Raw genomic sequence first — 17,901 nt, forward strand, 5'->3', positions numbered from 1 at the left:
AACAATATTAAATCTCTGATTGAAAGATTAGGACAAACAAAAAGGATTAGATAAACTTACGTTTTTTCTTTGGACACCTGCCAGTTAAAAGTGTTCAAAACACATAAATAACCCCTTTATTGTAGATTTATCCTGCAATGACCTTGTAAGGCATATTTTGATGTGTGTTTGGCGTCGAGTGTGTTATATTATATCGAGTTATTTTGACATTGTAAGTATTACGAGGCACAACCGCAATTAATTTGTGCATTGTCTTGTGTTTTATGTAGAACTGATTTATTCTCTGTGAAGTGAAACCCCTATTTCCACATTTGTATCTCCATTGTGCAGGTAATGTGTATAAAATATATTGTTATAATGTGTTTTATGGATTAATTGCTTTATTCATGTAGAATTGTGCATGTTCACCACTAGGTGGGGGTGTTTCCCTTTCTATTGAATTTAATTGAATTGTTCTGTTTTTTATTGAGTTGATTTGTGATTAATTCACTGAAAATGTTTTATAATTGTCAATTTGCAAAATTGTACTCATCATACGATCACAACGCAAAAGAAAAAGATTAAAAAGAAAGAGTACTGTTTTAAATAAACCGCAGAGATAACGAGATATGCTGTGGAACTGATTTATTCTCTGTGAAGTGAAACCCCTATTTCCACGTTTGTGTCTCCATTGTGCAGACGGCCCAGGCCACACCGTCACATTGGTGCTGTGAAGTTGTGGTGCCGCTGTGTTGTTATGGGTCGCGTCTTCAAGCAAGTTGATGGAAATCACCGTCATCAGTTTAACAGCTCGTCCTTGGGTCACAGCCGTTCGTGTTCAAGAGACACTTTCACTCGAACCTTTTTCAGTTTATGGGACATTTCGCTCTGATCATTGATATTGAGTTTATGTTTATATGTGTGTGTGAACTTGCAGCACATTTGTTTCGTTCATAATGAGTAATAGCAGGAGATATTTGCCTGACCACTTCAGTCCTAGTCCAGTAGGCAGAGCAGAGGCAGAGGGGTTTTAGGTGTACCACTTCCCTTTTCAATGAACAGCCCCAATACTGGGAATAGTGATAGCAGACCTGGCATTACAAGTAGGGTGTGTACTGTGGGAGATTGTGATGCAGCAGACATGCAGTCAAACGTCAATCAAAAGTCTAGAGATTTCAGCACGTCAACACCTAATGCTGACCATGGTGTGCCTGATATGTTAGGACAAATGAGTTCAATTGTCCATCAAATTGGCCAACAGTTAGCAGACAACATTATGTCCCATCTTAGTCCTTTTAGCTTGGACATTGACATGCCAAATAGACAACTGGCGATTCTAAGGCTATTAACAGCCCATCAGGCATGGTAAATCTGTGGCAAAGTCAAGTAATTCAGCACAGAAAAGTCAAGGAGCCACCTTCATTCAGAGGGGATAGTTCTGACACAATTGAAATTGAGGAATAGGAAGATCTGTTGAGGACATTTGTTAAAAAGAGCAACATGAATTCTGACGAACATGTGGAAGAGATTCTTGTGCACCTGCGTGGTAAAGCAAAGGATGTAGTCAAACTCTGGATCAGGAACTGTGATTCTGCCACCACTGTCTGTCCAAACTCTGTCTATAGCCTGTTGCACCAAACATTTCAGTTGTAATCATTACTCGTCGGTCCCGCTTGCTGATTTTTACACTACTTTGCCTGAGGAGGATGAGAATCCGTACGACTACTGGCTGAGACTCAACAAGGCAGCGGATGTTGCTTCAGAAGGTCTTCGAGAGCACGGTAAAACACTTGACAAGCCCAGTGTGGAAGTGGTGCACGTTTATCCGACACTGCCCGAGTAAGGATTTAGCCCTAACCTTCAGGTCCAAACCGACTGACAAGTGGTCAGCACATGAAGTACAGGCTGTGCTTAACGACTATCAGTTGTCTTTCAAAGCCACCAGTACAGGGCATGGTAGTCGAAATGAGAGAGTTTCAGTCAACAAGATTGATTTTAATGCAGCTCCAGTGCCCGTTCCCACAGTGTGCGAGCAACGACAGAAATGTGCAGATTTCTCTGCTCTTGAAAAGGTCATTGACATGCTTGAAAAAGTCCTGCTGACCAACACTAACAGACCTCAGTCTCATCCACAACGCCAGCCTTCTAGGAGTCTCCCTAGGATCGAAGGTTTTGATGCTTTAAGGAGAATCTCTGCAGATATTCTTCCCTCAGATCTTAAACATGCTCACACTACAATATTTGAGAATAGTGGCGCATCACACACTACAAGATATTCTTAAGATTTAGCACCTCACGTGACGCGATCTCACGGGGAAGCGCATGCAAACAAAATGGATAGTGTGTCGCGGCAACTTGCTGTATTAATACTTATTCTTTGTAGCAATAAAAAACAAAAGAAAATCAAACGAAGCGTGGACGAGGAAATGGTTGGGAAGTCGGGATCAGCATGGATTGTCTGTTCTTCAGCGAGAACTAGAGGTACGATTTTTAACTGTTTTAAAATGTTTACAGTAGTGCGCTAGCAAGGGCTAGATTGTTTACAGTTGTTTGGCAACATGTTAGCACTAGTTTATATGATATTTTTTCTGTATGCTTACATTTTTTATTACAGTTTTTCTCGATTGCTTTAACACTATAACCAGGCTTTTGAACTAAAATTTCAAAACCATAATGCCATTTATCAAAAAGCACACCCATTTCACTAAACTATAAACACTATTCCCTGTTTTGACACATGAGTCAGATTTGTTGAACTGTCACTACAAAACTCTACACACAAATCCCTTCATTTCTCATTGCCTAGACCATGTTGTCATTTATAAAGCACTAGCACTCAATATTGTTCACTCAAGTCAGCACAGCTTCAGCTCAGTTAGCACACAATTACCCAAGTGGAAACACTAGGAGTCAAAATTTAACACACATCAATCAGATCCTTCAATAGATAGATAAAGGGGCCCAAATCAGTTTATTGAGTTTTGGAACAATGGATCCAGAAAGACATGAAGGAAGAGGGATAAGAATGAGGAGGACGAAGGGCAAGGACAAGAAGACAAGCAGTCTCAGATGAAATTCAAATCACTCTAGTTGCCCATGTCTTAGTCAATGGTATGAGTATGAGGGAGGCTGGGCTATGAGTAAGGCCAAATTTGAGTCGCTTCACCGTCGCCTCGAGAGCCTTCAGGGAGGTGTGGTGGCAAACACAATTCTATCACTGAATAAGAGACAAACATTTCCAATAGTCTTTGATGAGGTGTATTTTCTTGCAAGAAAAGGCCAGCAGTCGTACAGTCACACAGAGTGTCTGCAGAGTGTGACAGTGAAGGGAGGCCATCCTTCATCCTTTATAGTCTTGACTCCCAGAATGTTATCTTTCTAGGCCAATGATGGTATTTCAACCATATGTGGAACATTCTTAGACGTGTTCATCATATTGTCTCCTTGAGTGGAGGCCCTCCTGTCACGACCCAACACTCTTTACCATTCCAATACAATTCCATATTAGAATATGGTTTATGTGTGCTCTTTTACTGTCATATGATGGTCACACACATCTTACTGTAAGTAAATAAAAAACAAATTTAGAGGAGAGAGTAAAAAAAAAAGAAGAAAAAAAAAGAGTAAAACAGAAAAAAAATAATAATAATTTGTGTGTGTGTGTTGTACTGTGTAGTACATGAATGAATAAAAATGTGCCAATGCATCCATTGGTTGTGTCTTTTGTGTTCATCATGTGAAAAGGTTTGTGGGGGGGGGGGGGGGGGGACCACAAGCAACATAACTTACCAGTTTTGGAAATGTTGTTTTGAATTTATTGCACCAGTGTGTTAGACAATGTTGTAGTGTGTGATTTTGAGGGCTTGTGTGTCCTGTCTGAGGGCAAAGTTTGGTTTTTCAGCAAGAGTGAATGGTTTTGAGTGTAGAGCTTCATTTTGACCTGAAAATAGGATGTTTGGGCAATTGGGTGAGACGTTATGGATTTGTGTTTATAGTTTTGAGAATACGAGGCATAGTTTCAAGAAATGTGTTTAAGCAATCGAGAAAAACTGTAATATCTAATTATGCAAATATCTCCATTTCTTAAGCACACAATATGCCTGTCCATAATACTGCTCTGCTTACTGTCATGATTCTGCCTTCATGTCCTAGATCTTTCTTGTTTTGAGGCAGGATCATGACAGAACCATGTTTTGTGTGTAAGCACATGGCCATTTGTTTGGCTGTGTGCTTGCGTTGTCTCGTCATGTAACCCCGCCCCCTTGTTATCTCATCTCGTCATCATTAGATTATTGCTTTACCTGTGTCACCTGTTCCTGATTAGTTTGCTCCCTATTTAATCCCCTTGTGTTTGCTGTCCTGTGTTGGTACATTGTCTATCCTTGTCTGATACCCTCCGTGAGTTACCTGAAGAAAGCCTTGTCTTGTTAGAAGTATTTGATCCTGTCTTTATTGTCTAAGTTTATCGTCTGAGTGTTAGTCTAGTGTTTTCTGTCTTAATAGTTCATCCTGTCTTGTTTTACCCCCTCGTGGGTTTTGTTTTCTGTTTTTGTGTAGTAATAAACCCTTGTAATGTCTGCAAATGGTCTGCGATTGGGTTCTCTCCTTCTAAACCATGACACTTACACTGGTCTCACTGGGGCGTTGGGCAACATGTTTTTTGAGGAACTCCAGATTCCTCAACAGCCAAGCCTGCTTATGAGTGAGCCCTTTCTCCACACTCCCACTCGGTTTAGGTTTGAGAAGCTTGGTGTATTGTGTCCGTAATGTTGTTGCTCTTGTTTTCACCTCCTCCACTGAAAATATACACTGACACTGACATACATTGTGTTTCCTCTCTAAATTCAACTGAACTAATATCATTAAATATTAGTAATATTATTCAAACAAACAAACTAACTAACTGTGCAATTCATCTTTTGTTAGACCTGAATGTAGCAGATGATCATTGATCTAGATCTAATGTTTACATTTGCTAGTGCGCTAGCAACTTTTTACACTCACCCGGTACGTTCAAATCTGAAGCGATCTCTCCCCAGCTCTTCTCTTTGTCACTCCGGTTGTGGTACTCTTTTGAGGAGACATTAAATAGGCACTCATACTGTTGCCACATCTCCACCATCCGTTCTTCCATCTGCTCACTTGGACGTGGCTGTGTACAAGAGTTAAAAACTATATAAATACTGTTCGTTTTCTCACACAAACCGCTCGTTTCGTCCATCAATGTGTACTTATGATGGGGAATTGTTTTAATTTGGACTCTGTGCTTGCTCTTTGAGACAGTGACCACAGACCTGCATTATATGACTGACAGACAAGAACGGTTTGACCTAAAAATATCAAAATTGAAACTACTGCGGAAAAAAAGACACCTACATCTTGGATGCCCTTGAGGTAAGCTAAAACATACCAAAATTTAATTTCAAAGTGAACTATCCCTTTAAAGTCCCCCTGTAGTCAATAATTGTATCCCTTAACCCTCTGATTATCTTCATTTGGGCCAACACTCGTTGTATTTGGGTCTCCAGGGACCCCAGAATATAACATGCAATTTTAAAACAGAATAATAGTTTTTTTTTTTTTTTTACAAATGTAATTTTACTCTGTTTTTACTCTACATTTGTGCAGTATTTATGCTATATTTTAAAGTTATATACATTTTAAAAAGTTTTTTTTTAATAGGTTTTTATACAAAAACAGGTTTTTAAGTAAAATTCACTTTATAAAAGACCCACATTTCTAAATTTAATTTATAGGGATAACATGGATAATTGTACATGGTTTAGTGTAACATTTTTGCCCATATTTTGGAAAATGTAGTTTTAAAAGTAAAAAATGATAATTTTAGCCACTAAACAAAATTTAGAAATTTGGGTCTTTTATAAAGTGAATTTTACATAAAAAGCTGTTTTTGTATAAAAACCTTTTTTTTTTTAAAATATATCATAAATCCTCCAAAACTGCATAAATGTGGACTAAAACCATTAATAAACAGAGCAAATTTACACTTGTTAATAAAAAAAACTATTATTCTGTTACAAAGTTGTGTTGTACAAATGTTATTGTCTGGGTCCCTGGAGACCCCAAAGACAATGAGTGTGACTATTTTTTTCACGCTAACATAAAATAAAAATGTGTAGATCTATAAAGGGTAGTAGTTGATATCCTGGACCACCTGTCAAAAAATTATTGATTGACAGGTGCCCCGCCCCTTCCGGTGACATGTCCCGCCCCTTCCGGTGACAGGTACCCGCCCTTCCGGTGACATGTCCCGCCCCTTCCGGTGACAGGTACCCGCCCCTTTTGGCATAGGATCAAAGGGATCAAAGAAGATGAGATGAGATCAAAGGAGATCAAAGGGCCTTTGAAGTGTTTTTGACAGCTAGTTTTGATTTTTGATTGACAGGTTGACAGTTAGTATGACTTTTGATTGACAGGTTGACAGTTAGTATGACTTTTGATTGACAGGTTGACAGTTAGTTTCGGGTTTTGAAGTCTTTTGATATTGACAGAAAGTGTTATAATAATTATGTCATGGCTATGACAGCTAGTTTTAATTGTTTGATGCCTTTTGATATTGACAGAAAGTGTTATAACAATATGTTATGGTATCTGACAGCTAGTTTGATGCCTTTTGATATTGACAGAAAGTGTTATAACAATATGACATGGTATCTGACAGCTAGTTTGATGCCTTTTGATATGGACAGAAAGTGTTATAACAATATGACATGGTATCTAACAGAAAGTTGAAGCCTTTTGAACATGACAGTTAGTCTGTGTGTGCGTGTGTTTTTGAAGCTGGTATCACAGGATCCTCCTATTCCTGAACGCATCTGGGCTGTAATGTGAAAACTGATAAGGATAAACTGTGGAAGTTTATCTCACACAAACGTTGAAAAACCATTCAGTTCTTTTAAAACAATATAAATGAAATGTTTATAAAGATCTTACTAAAACCTCACACCAAAAGTTTAAATAAAATGAGAGTCACAAAAAAAGTCTCTCAAAGCACCGTCTCAAAACATAAGAAGCGCTCGTGTCTCTCTCTGTGTGTGTGTGTGTGTGTGTCACGGGATTCCCCCTGCCACCCTTTGCATTTGAGCTCTGACATCTGAAACGTACTGTTCAGACACTGTGATTAAACAATTTCATACAAAAAAACATTCTATCCTTTAAAATAATTATCGTGCCAATTAAACTAAAGTTGAAAAAACGTACTGTTCTCATGCTAATTTAACTAAGGTTGAAAAAACTATGGAAGTTTATCTCACACAAATGTTGAAAAGCCATTCAGTTCTTTTAAAAGAATATAAATAATATAAAATAAAGATCTTACTAAAACCTCACTCAAAAAGTTTAAATAAAATGGAGTCACAAAAGATCACAGAGTGTTTACTGAAGCGCCTCTCCAGCACAGCCCCGGCCTGAGTGGTGCGCGCGCCCTCCGCATTCTGACATCCCCCTACTTCTGCTCCTCCACATTCCAGAGCACAGTGATAGTGAGAAACAGAGATTTTATCAAATAATGTATATTTCACACAAATAATATAATATACAATAATATAAAATAACATCTTACTGAAACCAATTCTTTCAGTTTTAGATAAACAAAAGAATAAAAAAATCATCTTACTTAAAACATTCTGTTCTTTAAAATAATATAAATAAAGATCTTACTAAAACCTCACACAAAAAGTTGAAATAAATGAACTATCCAGTTTAAATAAAATGGATTCACAAAAAAAAAAATGCAATGAGTTAAATGTTTATAGAGTTGAAGAAAAAACATAGGTCTACATGTTATGAAACAATCAGTTAAATGTTTAGAGAGTTGAAGAAAAAACATATACAGCTCATGAAACAACGCAATGTATGAAACGGGTTCACGAAAATAAAAAATCATCTTACATGTTTAGAAATCAGGGCCCTCTGGCCTCTCTTTACACCAGCGTTTGACCTGCGGAGCTTTCAAAAAGCACCAGCCAAAGGGTGTGTGTGTGTGTGTGTGTGTGTGTGTGTGTGTGTGTGTGTGTGTGTGTGTGTGTGTGTGTGTGTCAGAGAGTCACACAAATTCAGCGATCGGGATATCAGGTGCTGAGTTTATTTATGAGAAGTATAATCTTAAAAGTTTAAATGATATCTTTTAAAAACAAAAGACTGTTTAAATAAAATCTTTAAAGTTTGAATACATTCATATCTTCTATTTATCTTTTAGAAGATTACTGTAATGATTTTGTGTAACGGTAATTAAACAATGTCTGTTCAAAAACTGTACTTAGTCGTCTTAAATCTCATTTATATGAAAAGATTCAATCAGCATTTTTTGTCCATGCTGGGGTTTCAATCTTTATGGTGGGGGCTTTCCATAGCCATAATGATTTTTGTACCGTAACTGCATATTCGATCATGTACACCTAAACATGACCATCACAGAAAACTACATTTGTACATTTTTCAAAAATGAAATAAATAAAGCAAAAAAGTATGCTTAGGCGTCTTAGATCTTAGATCTTTTGTCCATACAACATATTGTCAAAGTTTGTCACAATGTTGTGTTGTTTTTAAGAAATCCGAGGACTCTACATTGCTCTTATTTACACTAAGTTTGTATCATCTGGAAAATCACTACACAATTTCAGAGATGTGCCTCTGTGGTCCATGACACGGCATAAGTCAAGTTGGCGAATATTTAATTTTACTCGTCTTAATTCAAATCATGATCTTTCTGGTAGCTATGATCTATCACACGTATAATATCATTTTTACTTGTAACTCCCAAACTATCCTTAATCAGTGTGGAAACACACAGGGTGAAACCCTTTACTGAGAATATACTATCGGTTATTGACTCAAAATATATGTAGAAGTTTAAATCCGGTGTTTAAAATCTGTCTGGTGGCCGTATGAATAGACTTTGGGGAGAGCTGATGATACTATAGCAGGAAGCATGCCGTTTGACCTCCTTGATTTTGGAGGCTTTTTTGTTAAAGATTTCTCCCATCTAGCGGTGAAATTGTATTATGCATTTTAACGAATGCTCTCTAGCGCTTCGCTTTTCAAATACGGATTTCAACTACGGTAACCATTATGTGCCAAGAAGCTATGACAACATGTCTTCCAATAGCACATCATCGAGTTTAACTATACATGTTCTACTGTTATGCTGCCTATATAATGATTTACACAACCAAGCAATGAAAAAATCTTGTCATTTAGACCGTAACTTTGACTTAACTGTCGAGAAGAAAGCAGGCAACTTCCCTTTCAAAGTCTTTCTCCTTCATTAGCTCTTTCCACCTGGTAAAAGCTATCCCGATATTTATTTACATCCCGATATTTTCAAATTTTTAAATTTTCCGGGGTAGTGACAAGCGCCTCTCACTGATCTCCTTGTCCACTTTAGCTGGTCTCAGGCAGCCGGCTCTGAACGAACACGCGTTGATGAAACGTGTTGAGGTAGGCTAGTGCTTTTTGTCCCTCTCTGCCATTATAGTTTTTCAAGATGGCGGAACGACATGGAAGCTTCCATGGACTTACCCGCCCCATGTAAATAAAGATAAGAAATGTTTCGCTTACAAGGATAAGTCAGATCATTGGCAGAGGTCATTTTACACCAATAAGGATATATTTATGAATAAAGACAATGATTTTAGCTAATAAAATACCATTTTTTCAACCGAGCGAATCTGTACATGAGAGGCCTTCAGAAGTCATAACTTCAGGGGTAGGTCAGTTGGCGAAAACACTGCATGTGTAAAAATCAAATACTGTATTACACTTTTCAAAGTTACAATAAAAAGACCTGTTGTGTTCTGACACAAGGCCATTAACTGGTCATTTTTGCTTTATAAATGTATTTTGCTTATTTCTACAAATATCAACCTGATAAATATGGACTGAATACACGATTAAACAAGATAATTTTTAAGAAAAAACAGTGTTTTAAAATTCAACTAAACCATGATACCAGTCCTACATAAATGCATGTTGATTACTGAGTTTCAGGCATAGTGCAATGTTCGAGAAATCTAATATCGGTGTAATCTTTGCGAGATCTCACTCACAAGGCACAACTTTGTGTTGGCTGATCCAGACATAGCTTTACTAAAAGAAAATATTATGGAAGTCATTGTACTGTAATTGTAAACCATATTTTATTTATTAATATTATGTCTTCATGTTGATTTAAAGTTTTTTGTTTGTTTGTTATTAACTAATACCTTTATCTTTTTAACTAACACACTTTAACATCCAGCACAAAAGTAAAGAGATGTATGAGCTAAGGATGTTCTCTGACCCCAAATAAACAGATAATGGAATGTTCACAATACAGTAAGATATTCTCCTACTTAGTATGTGTGTAAATATTTGTGCTTAAATCTATTTTTACACACCATAGTGATGCAAAGTTCCACATCCTATGGACTAACTTGTAAACATAATCTTATTCTTTATCTTTAAGATTCAAAAAAAACAAATCACTAAGAATTTGTGATACACAAAAGTTTCCAAATTGATGGTTTTATTGCTCCGCTAGATTTAGTCATCTTGTTCAGACGACACTGGTTCACATTTTGTATGTTGGACTGTATGGGTTTTAGGTGTAGATGTTTCTTTGAGAGCCGTCAACATTCAGTGTTTATAGAAATAAATGACGATGAAGAATTTAAGTGATAGTCTTTCTGTTTGAGAACTACATTGATACTTTGTTTAGGGCAACTTTCCCTCTATCTACGAATCACACAAAGTATGAGTAACAAAGTTACACTTAAACTATTGCACCGAGAGATGCATATTCATCAAAACTTGAAGCTGTTAAACAAAGTTCCACACTTTAGTGAAACCTGCAGATAAAATTGCACCAAAAGTAAATTCTAATTCTTCATCATCATGAGCCATTTAAAACAAATACAGAAAAGCCACTATAGTGATCAGTTTTAGTTTTTGAATGTCTGTAATTGACATCTTGTTTCTTTTTGTTTTTGTACAGTTTGCAAAAAGTATATAGTCTCAGAGTGTGGCCAAACATGTTCATATAGGAATGTATGAAAAACATGAACAAATATTGCATAAAGATAATTAAATGACGGTCCTTCACGAGAGTGTTTAAGACTAAACAAATCATATTTCTTTTAGAACATCTTTCTGCTATGTCTATACGAAACATCGACGTGAAAGGTGAATATTACACTTCAAACTCGTCTAACTTTACACTTATTTTGTTATTATTACACAGTTATTTTGTGTGTGTGTGACAAAACAACAGTTAAGCTAAAGAATTACAGTTGATACGTGGTATTTTTACGTGAAAGGAGGGTTGATTCATTTTTTATTCTGTCCACACCAATAATTTGAGTTTTATGCATCGGCCTTTTAGGCCCAATCCAGAATACAGACGTTGTGTTTTATGTCTTAATAATTGTTCTTCTTTTTATGATCTTCTTTTTATTCGGCATAATAAATGCCGAAATGTTTTAACATATCGTAAATTTCAATGGTTAGATAAATCATCTAACTATTATATCTAACAATCAACAGTTATATGTGAAACAAGCTCAGTTGCATTAGAGTTGGATTCTTGTTGATTTAACATTGTTATTGAACCGTTTAACAGCGCTATTGTTATCGGCCTCATCAAAGTTCACACAAGTCACATAGTTTTCACCGGAGCATACCGACTCTGAAACAAGACTTTGTTTAAAAGATTTTGTTTGCATTTCATGTTTGCATGAAATTGTTTGCAAATTTTTTAACACCACTAGCGTAACACTTATCGTATTGCCGGGTGTGATTGTAATGTTTTGTATGCCGTTTTCTTTACACTTTCCCCCGGATATCTGTTTCCTACAGTTAGCTGTAATGTTAGTGAACTCTAGGTCTTCTCTTTGTTCATATACGACAGTATTCGCATGAATTGGCTTGATGTGATAAAATGATGGTTTAAACCATCATCTTCACGTGAGACATTTACATTATATTATTATACCGTCCTAGTTTTTAAATAGTGCTAAAATGTATATTTTATATTTTAACCTTTATGCGGATATAGAATCCCGCACAAGGTTCTCTGGTTCTATGTTTTTAAAAATACCGCGAAACAAGGACGCATCTTTCTATAAGCGACCAACAAAATCTGTGCATACAACAAAACACATGTAGGTGTACGATGATTTATCAGAAAATTACTTTTGTTTGAAGAAAAACTTAAATCAGCTGGTGCTTGATAACTATTGAAGTTATTAAACACCTCTGAATTCGGTAATGATGCGTTTAATGCGATATTGATTTTAATTTTAACAATGCGCTAAAGGTCTATGGACTTTAACATCTTAATAGTTGGTCAAATTAACTTAAAGCATGCGCAAAATGAAATACATCCTAACTACTTTCTAAATGTTTGTTACAGAACTTATGGTGAACAATTCACTCATGCATATGTTTTAAACGTGTAATGTTTAATCAGATTTTGTAACTGGATTGAGTGAAAATAATAAACTTCTCTCTGGCGGCATGACTTGTTGTATCATTGTTTTTATTCATCAAGTTAAATGTAAATTTGCAAATCCAAATGATAGGAAAACTTTATGATAGGAAAGTACGGACAGCGCCTTTGACCAAGCCTCTACATATGGGGCACTTGCTCAGAGAAGGCGCGCATTCTTTGCACACAACTAGGTGACCACAGGGGATGAAGACAATGTTCACTTCCTTATCCATGCAAACTTTGCATGTGCGCTCCTCTTGAAGTCTTCTTAACTGTTCCTCCATAGGCAAGTCTGAAAGATCTTGACTCGGTGATGCAGCTTCATTTGTCTGGGCCATCAGTTCTCTCAGCAGGCAGACATAATTCTTCTTGATCCAGTTGCGGAAGACCTCTGCTGCTGCATTTCCTTTCGACAGGACTAACTCAATGAGCTGCCCTGTCTGCTGCTTGACTGTAGTGCAGTTACGAATAATGCCATACTCTTTCTGTGAGATGACGTTCTCCTCTAGAAGATGGTCCATTAAGCTCTGCACACTTTTTAGGTGCTGTGACATGGCAAGATGATGTTTCTTAAGAAAAGTAAGAAACTTACTTTCTCGCTCCTCCTCTCTCTTCTCATCTTCTGCACTTAGTAAATCAGACACCAACTCTTGAACGGTTTCGTAATTTTCTCCACTTGCGAGGATTTTGCTTTGAACGGTTTGCTTCACCACAGGATTGTTCTCTTGTTCTCTCACAAATTCTCTCGAGTTGCTGTCTCCATTAGTCAATAGCTGTTCAAATAGTCTTGGAAATCTTGCTTGAATGTGATGAACAAACTCTTGGCCCTTTTCTTGCAGCAGGTATTCACATCTTGGAAACCACTTAGCATGTTCTACCCATGGATCATCACCAGACTCCCAACATCTGAGTCCACCATCACAACAAAAGCACTTCACGTCATCATTACAACCAACATAGTAAAAACCAGCCTTAGCCAATTGGTCTGGTCGAACAGTTATTCTTGAGGGCCAGTTGACAAATGTGAGCAACCTTTCTTCACACTGTTGCATTGCAGAGTTAGATACATTGGAAAGGCCGCCACCAGATAAAGGTACATTATCTGCACGGTCACCTTGAACGAAGCGGCAGTTGGGGTAATGCCTCTGGTGTTCTGATACTGCACAATCTCCCGGTTCCCAGTTGCTAAGCTGGCCTCCACAACTGAAGCAAGCCACTCTGTCGCCCTGGCCAAGGTAGTAGAAACCACTTTTGGCAAGCTCGGCTGGAGTTACTGTAGTAAGAGTCCAATTCTGAAAGGTGTCAAGGCGTTCCTGTTTCCGACGCATGCCAGGATTGTGACAAGCCGGAGGGCGCTGGTGAGACATATCCTCAACTCCACGGGAGGAAATGGGACTGGAGAGGGCCAGGTTGCTGAATGCCGTGTTTAAGTAACCCACCTGCTCCTCCATTTGGCCTGAATTGGTCGATGTTACGTGTGTCGCAGGGGCGGAAAGCTGTAGGATGGCTACGTTGCGAAGCGGGGAAAAGGCAGAGTGAGAGGACGAAAATTTCATATAAACCCTGTTTCATATAAACTCAAAATGTGACCACAGGGCGTGTCCACTCAAGCCCTTCTCTCTGCTGGACATCCCATGACTAGTGTCTAGTCGTCCATGACAGAACACATAATCTTATTAATCTTATTTAATACCCTCTATGATGCAGGAACCGATGCTAAGAACAAAATCAAATTTTGTTCAACACAATTTCAAAAATTGAAAAATCACCACATAATTTCAGGTATTCACATCTTGGAAATGGTTGCCAGCTCGGGGATACAGTAATTAAAATGCAGAAAACAAATATTGAAATATTTAATTATTCTAAATATTATTCTAAATATTATTATTATTATGTATTTAATATCTCCTAAAGAATAAGTTGTGTCATACTATTTTTATGAACTCAGACATTTTTTTCATTCAGAAATTTTTATTTCAACATTTATACTTTCGAGTATACATTGAAGTAGTGAAGAAAATGATAGATCGGCATTACGTACATAAAGTAAAACAATAACGACATTTACAGATGGTCTAACCAGAATAGAAAATCTCTGCAGGCTATCATGTCTTGCTCTAGGGTGTAGTTGACCAGACTTTCAACTATTTCACCAACGTCAGTTTTTGCATTTTTTGACACCAGTGACACACAGAGATCCGTTACGAATGTACAAATAGCGAGTATTTCGTCAAATCCAAATTCGTCACAACATTCATGCAACACATCCAGAACCTTTCTGAGGATTACGCCGTTCGGCTCTTTGCCGTTAAAAAACATGGGTGTTACATCAGGCCATGACTTTATCAAGCCTCTTACTACATCCATTTCATTTTTGAGATTTGTCACACGTTTGGTATCCTGCGCACAATCGTTGTTCATACCACACGCAGCATCGATGATCCTGTGCATCAAGCCAACCATTTGGCCTCTAAAATGATCTTTAAACATAGAGTCCAATGTAGCTCTTAAAGGACACTCTTTGCCCGTGGCGCACTCACACGCCGGATGATACTTGTGCCCCGCATCGCCAGGACTCAACGGGGAGTCGTTCTCCATCAGGTTTTGCGTCGCCATTTTTTCAGCTTTTCGAATACTATTCGATGATGAAAGATGCTTTTCGTTCCTGGAATGTTCCTGGAATCTCCTGAGTGAGTCCTTGCGGCACAGGGTTTGTGCGCGGAAGTTTGTGGTTTTGGGTCAGAAGCTTGAGACGAAGAAGCGTAGTTTGCGTCAGGTTCAGGCAAATGTTGAAGCGGGCTTTGATCAATGAGATGATGCAGTAGCGCAGCAGTCCGAGGCTAGTAGAGCTAGACTAGAGCTAGAGCGTGCAATGTCCTGAAATATTTATCAGGACAACAGGTCACCCCGCCCTGCTGGAGGGGGTGAATAGGGGTGTCGTCATCGCTTAAAGCACACCTCTTCACTGAGGCCTATGGGCTTTAGCTCCCCTGACTTCACACCGCTCTCTTGTTATTTGTTAAGCGTCCTTGGGTTCTGTGAAAGACGCTATATAAATTAAAGTTATTATTATTATTATTATTATTAAACAGCTGTATAGGATTAAAGGCATATGCATATGACGGAAGTGCAGCGATGGAGCGCGTGAACACGAGCAGTGTGAGAGGATTCCTGAGATCTTGCGACGATCTGACTGAGAGGATTCGCTGTTTAATACAGAAGAAACTCATCAAGAAGTACTTGAGCAGGTATAAAAACCTATTTTATGTGTGGATTAAAGAATAGAATAAAAAATAGACATTTAATGAAGACACATATATCATTGTAGAATGTATTTCTGAGCACCAGACGCTCTCTTTTTAATCATTATCAACATATTTTTTGATAAAAAATAACTATAAAAGAGTTCCAAATGACACTTATTTTTGACCCCCACACTTTTAAGCCTTTTTTAAACCAACTTTGTCTAGCCTTAATTTACTGAAGGCTATGGATTGTTAGGTAAATATGTTTATTAAATTAATTCACAATATGTACACATTCATTATTAATCTTATGCCTAATATGATGAAAATGGCTGTTATTTGTTTCTTCTCCTCTCACATTAAATCACATGTATTATATAGGCCTATTTTAAGTTCAAACCGGTGAAATTAGAAAAAAGTTGATTAGTTTGCCTGATTATTTTTGTCGTTGTTTAACATTTCTCAAAACATTTATGTCAAATATGAAATGTTTAGTTTAGCTACTTGTACCTTATCTCACACTTTATGACCGTTATCAGCTGGAACTCGCTCTCAGCGGCTCCTGTGTATGAATGTGTCTGCAGGTGTATCTGACCCTAACAACTAATGACCAACTTTATTTTCGCTATTGTACATACATTTTATTCTTCTAACTGTTTGTCTTTGGTTAACACAGCTGGAGAAGAACAACAGGAAGGTTGGAAGACACAGTAGAGGAACTACAGAATAAATATGGAGAGAAAACAGCATTAAAAAGGATCAAGTCCATAGTGAAAAAAATTAGAAAAAAGATTATCAAACGTAGGAAAAGATTTATAATTTACTTTGTTAGTAGTCAATATGTTTCTCGATCTTAAGCTTTACTATAATGTTTACATGGTTTTGGTTGTGTATTTAATTGTTAATTTTTTTTTACAGATGGTGACGTTCAAACGCTGAGCGTTCAAACACATTCTGGAAACATGACAAATCAGCAGCCTAATAATACTACTAATAATAATTCTACATCATTCGGACAACCATTAATTCAGAACCCTAATCAGGTTAACTTAACAATTGACCAGAAGAATGGTGGGACAATAGTTACTACAATCATGGTAGGAAAAACAATATATGGTGATGTTAACATCTGATCATTTAAGAAACAGTTGCTTAGTTAAGAAATGATTTGTGTATGGTATATATATTTATGTATGAGTATATTTTTAGTTTTTCATGTTTTTCATACATTCCTATATGAACATGTTTGGCCACACTCTGAGACTATATACTTTTTGCAAACTGTACAAAAACAAAAAGAAACAAGATGTCAATTACAGACATTCAAAAACTAAAACTGATCACTATAGTGGCTTTTCTGTATTTGTTTTAAATGGCTCATGATGATGAAGAATTAGAATTTACTTTTGGTGCAATTTTATCTGCAGGTTTCACTAAAGTGTGGAACTTTGTTTAACAGCTTCAAGTTTTGATGAATATGCATCTCTCTGTGCAATAGTTTAAGTGTAACTTTGTTACTCATACTTTGTGTGATTCGTAGATAGAGGGAAAGTTGCCCTAAACAAAGTATCAATGTAGTTCTCAAACAGAAAGACTATCACTTAAATTCTTCATCGTCATTTATTTCTATAAACACTGAATGTTGACGGCTCTCAAAGAAACATCTACACCTAAAACCCATACAGTCCAACATACAAAATGTGAACCAGTGTCGTCTGCTATCTGAACAAGATGACTAAATCTAGTGGAGTAATAAAACCATAATTTGGAAACTTTTGTGTATCACAAATTCTTAGTGATTTGGTCTTTTGAATCTTAAAGATAAAGAATAAGATTATGTTTGAAAGTTAGTCCATAGAATGTGGAACTTTGCATCACTATGGTGTGTAAAAATAGATTTAAGCACAAATATTTACGCACATACTAAGTAGGAGAATATCTTACTGTATTGTGAACATTCCATTATCTGTTTATTTGGGGTCAGAGAACATCCTTAGCTCATACATCTCTTTACTTTTGTGCTGGATGTTAAAGTGTGTTAGTTAAAAAGATAAAGGTATTAGTTAATAACAAACAAACAAAAAACTTTAAATCAACATGAAGCCATAACAGTTTAAAAATGACTTCCATAATATTTTCTTTTAGTAAAGCTATGTCTGGATCAGCCAACACAAAGTTGTGCATTGT

At 37.0% G+C, this 17,901-nt stretch overlaps 2 protein-coding genes across 2 annotated transcripts in view; both read right to left on the reverse strand.

Annotated features, from left to right (window-relative positions):
- Positions 1 to 17,901, reverse strand: part of LOC311302519 (uncharacterized protein) — a 1,110,603-nt gene that overhangs the window by 486,114 nt on the left and 606,588 nt on the right. The gene's annotated exons all lie outside the window — the stretch shown is intronic.
- On the reverse strand, positions 12,565 to 14,022 carry LOC311302356 (putative inhibitor of apoptosis; the record flags this gene model as incomplete). The annotated part of the gene is made up of 1 exon (XM_084428171.1): positions 12,565 to 14,022. The coding sequence occupies one exon, from the start codon at positions 14,020 to 14,022 to the stop codon at positions 12,565 to 12,567; it is 1,458 nt and encodes a 485-aa protein (XP_084284297.1).

This window comes from Rutilus rutilus (assembly GCF_951802725.1).
Source record: "Rutilus rutilus genome assembly, chromosome: 13".
Lineage (NCBI taxonomy): Eukaryota > Metazoa > Chordata > Actinopteri > Cypriniformes > Leuciscidae > Rutilus > Rutilus rutilus.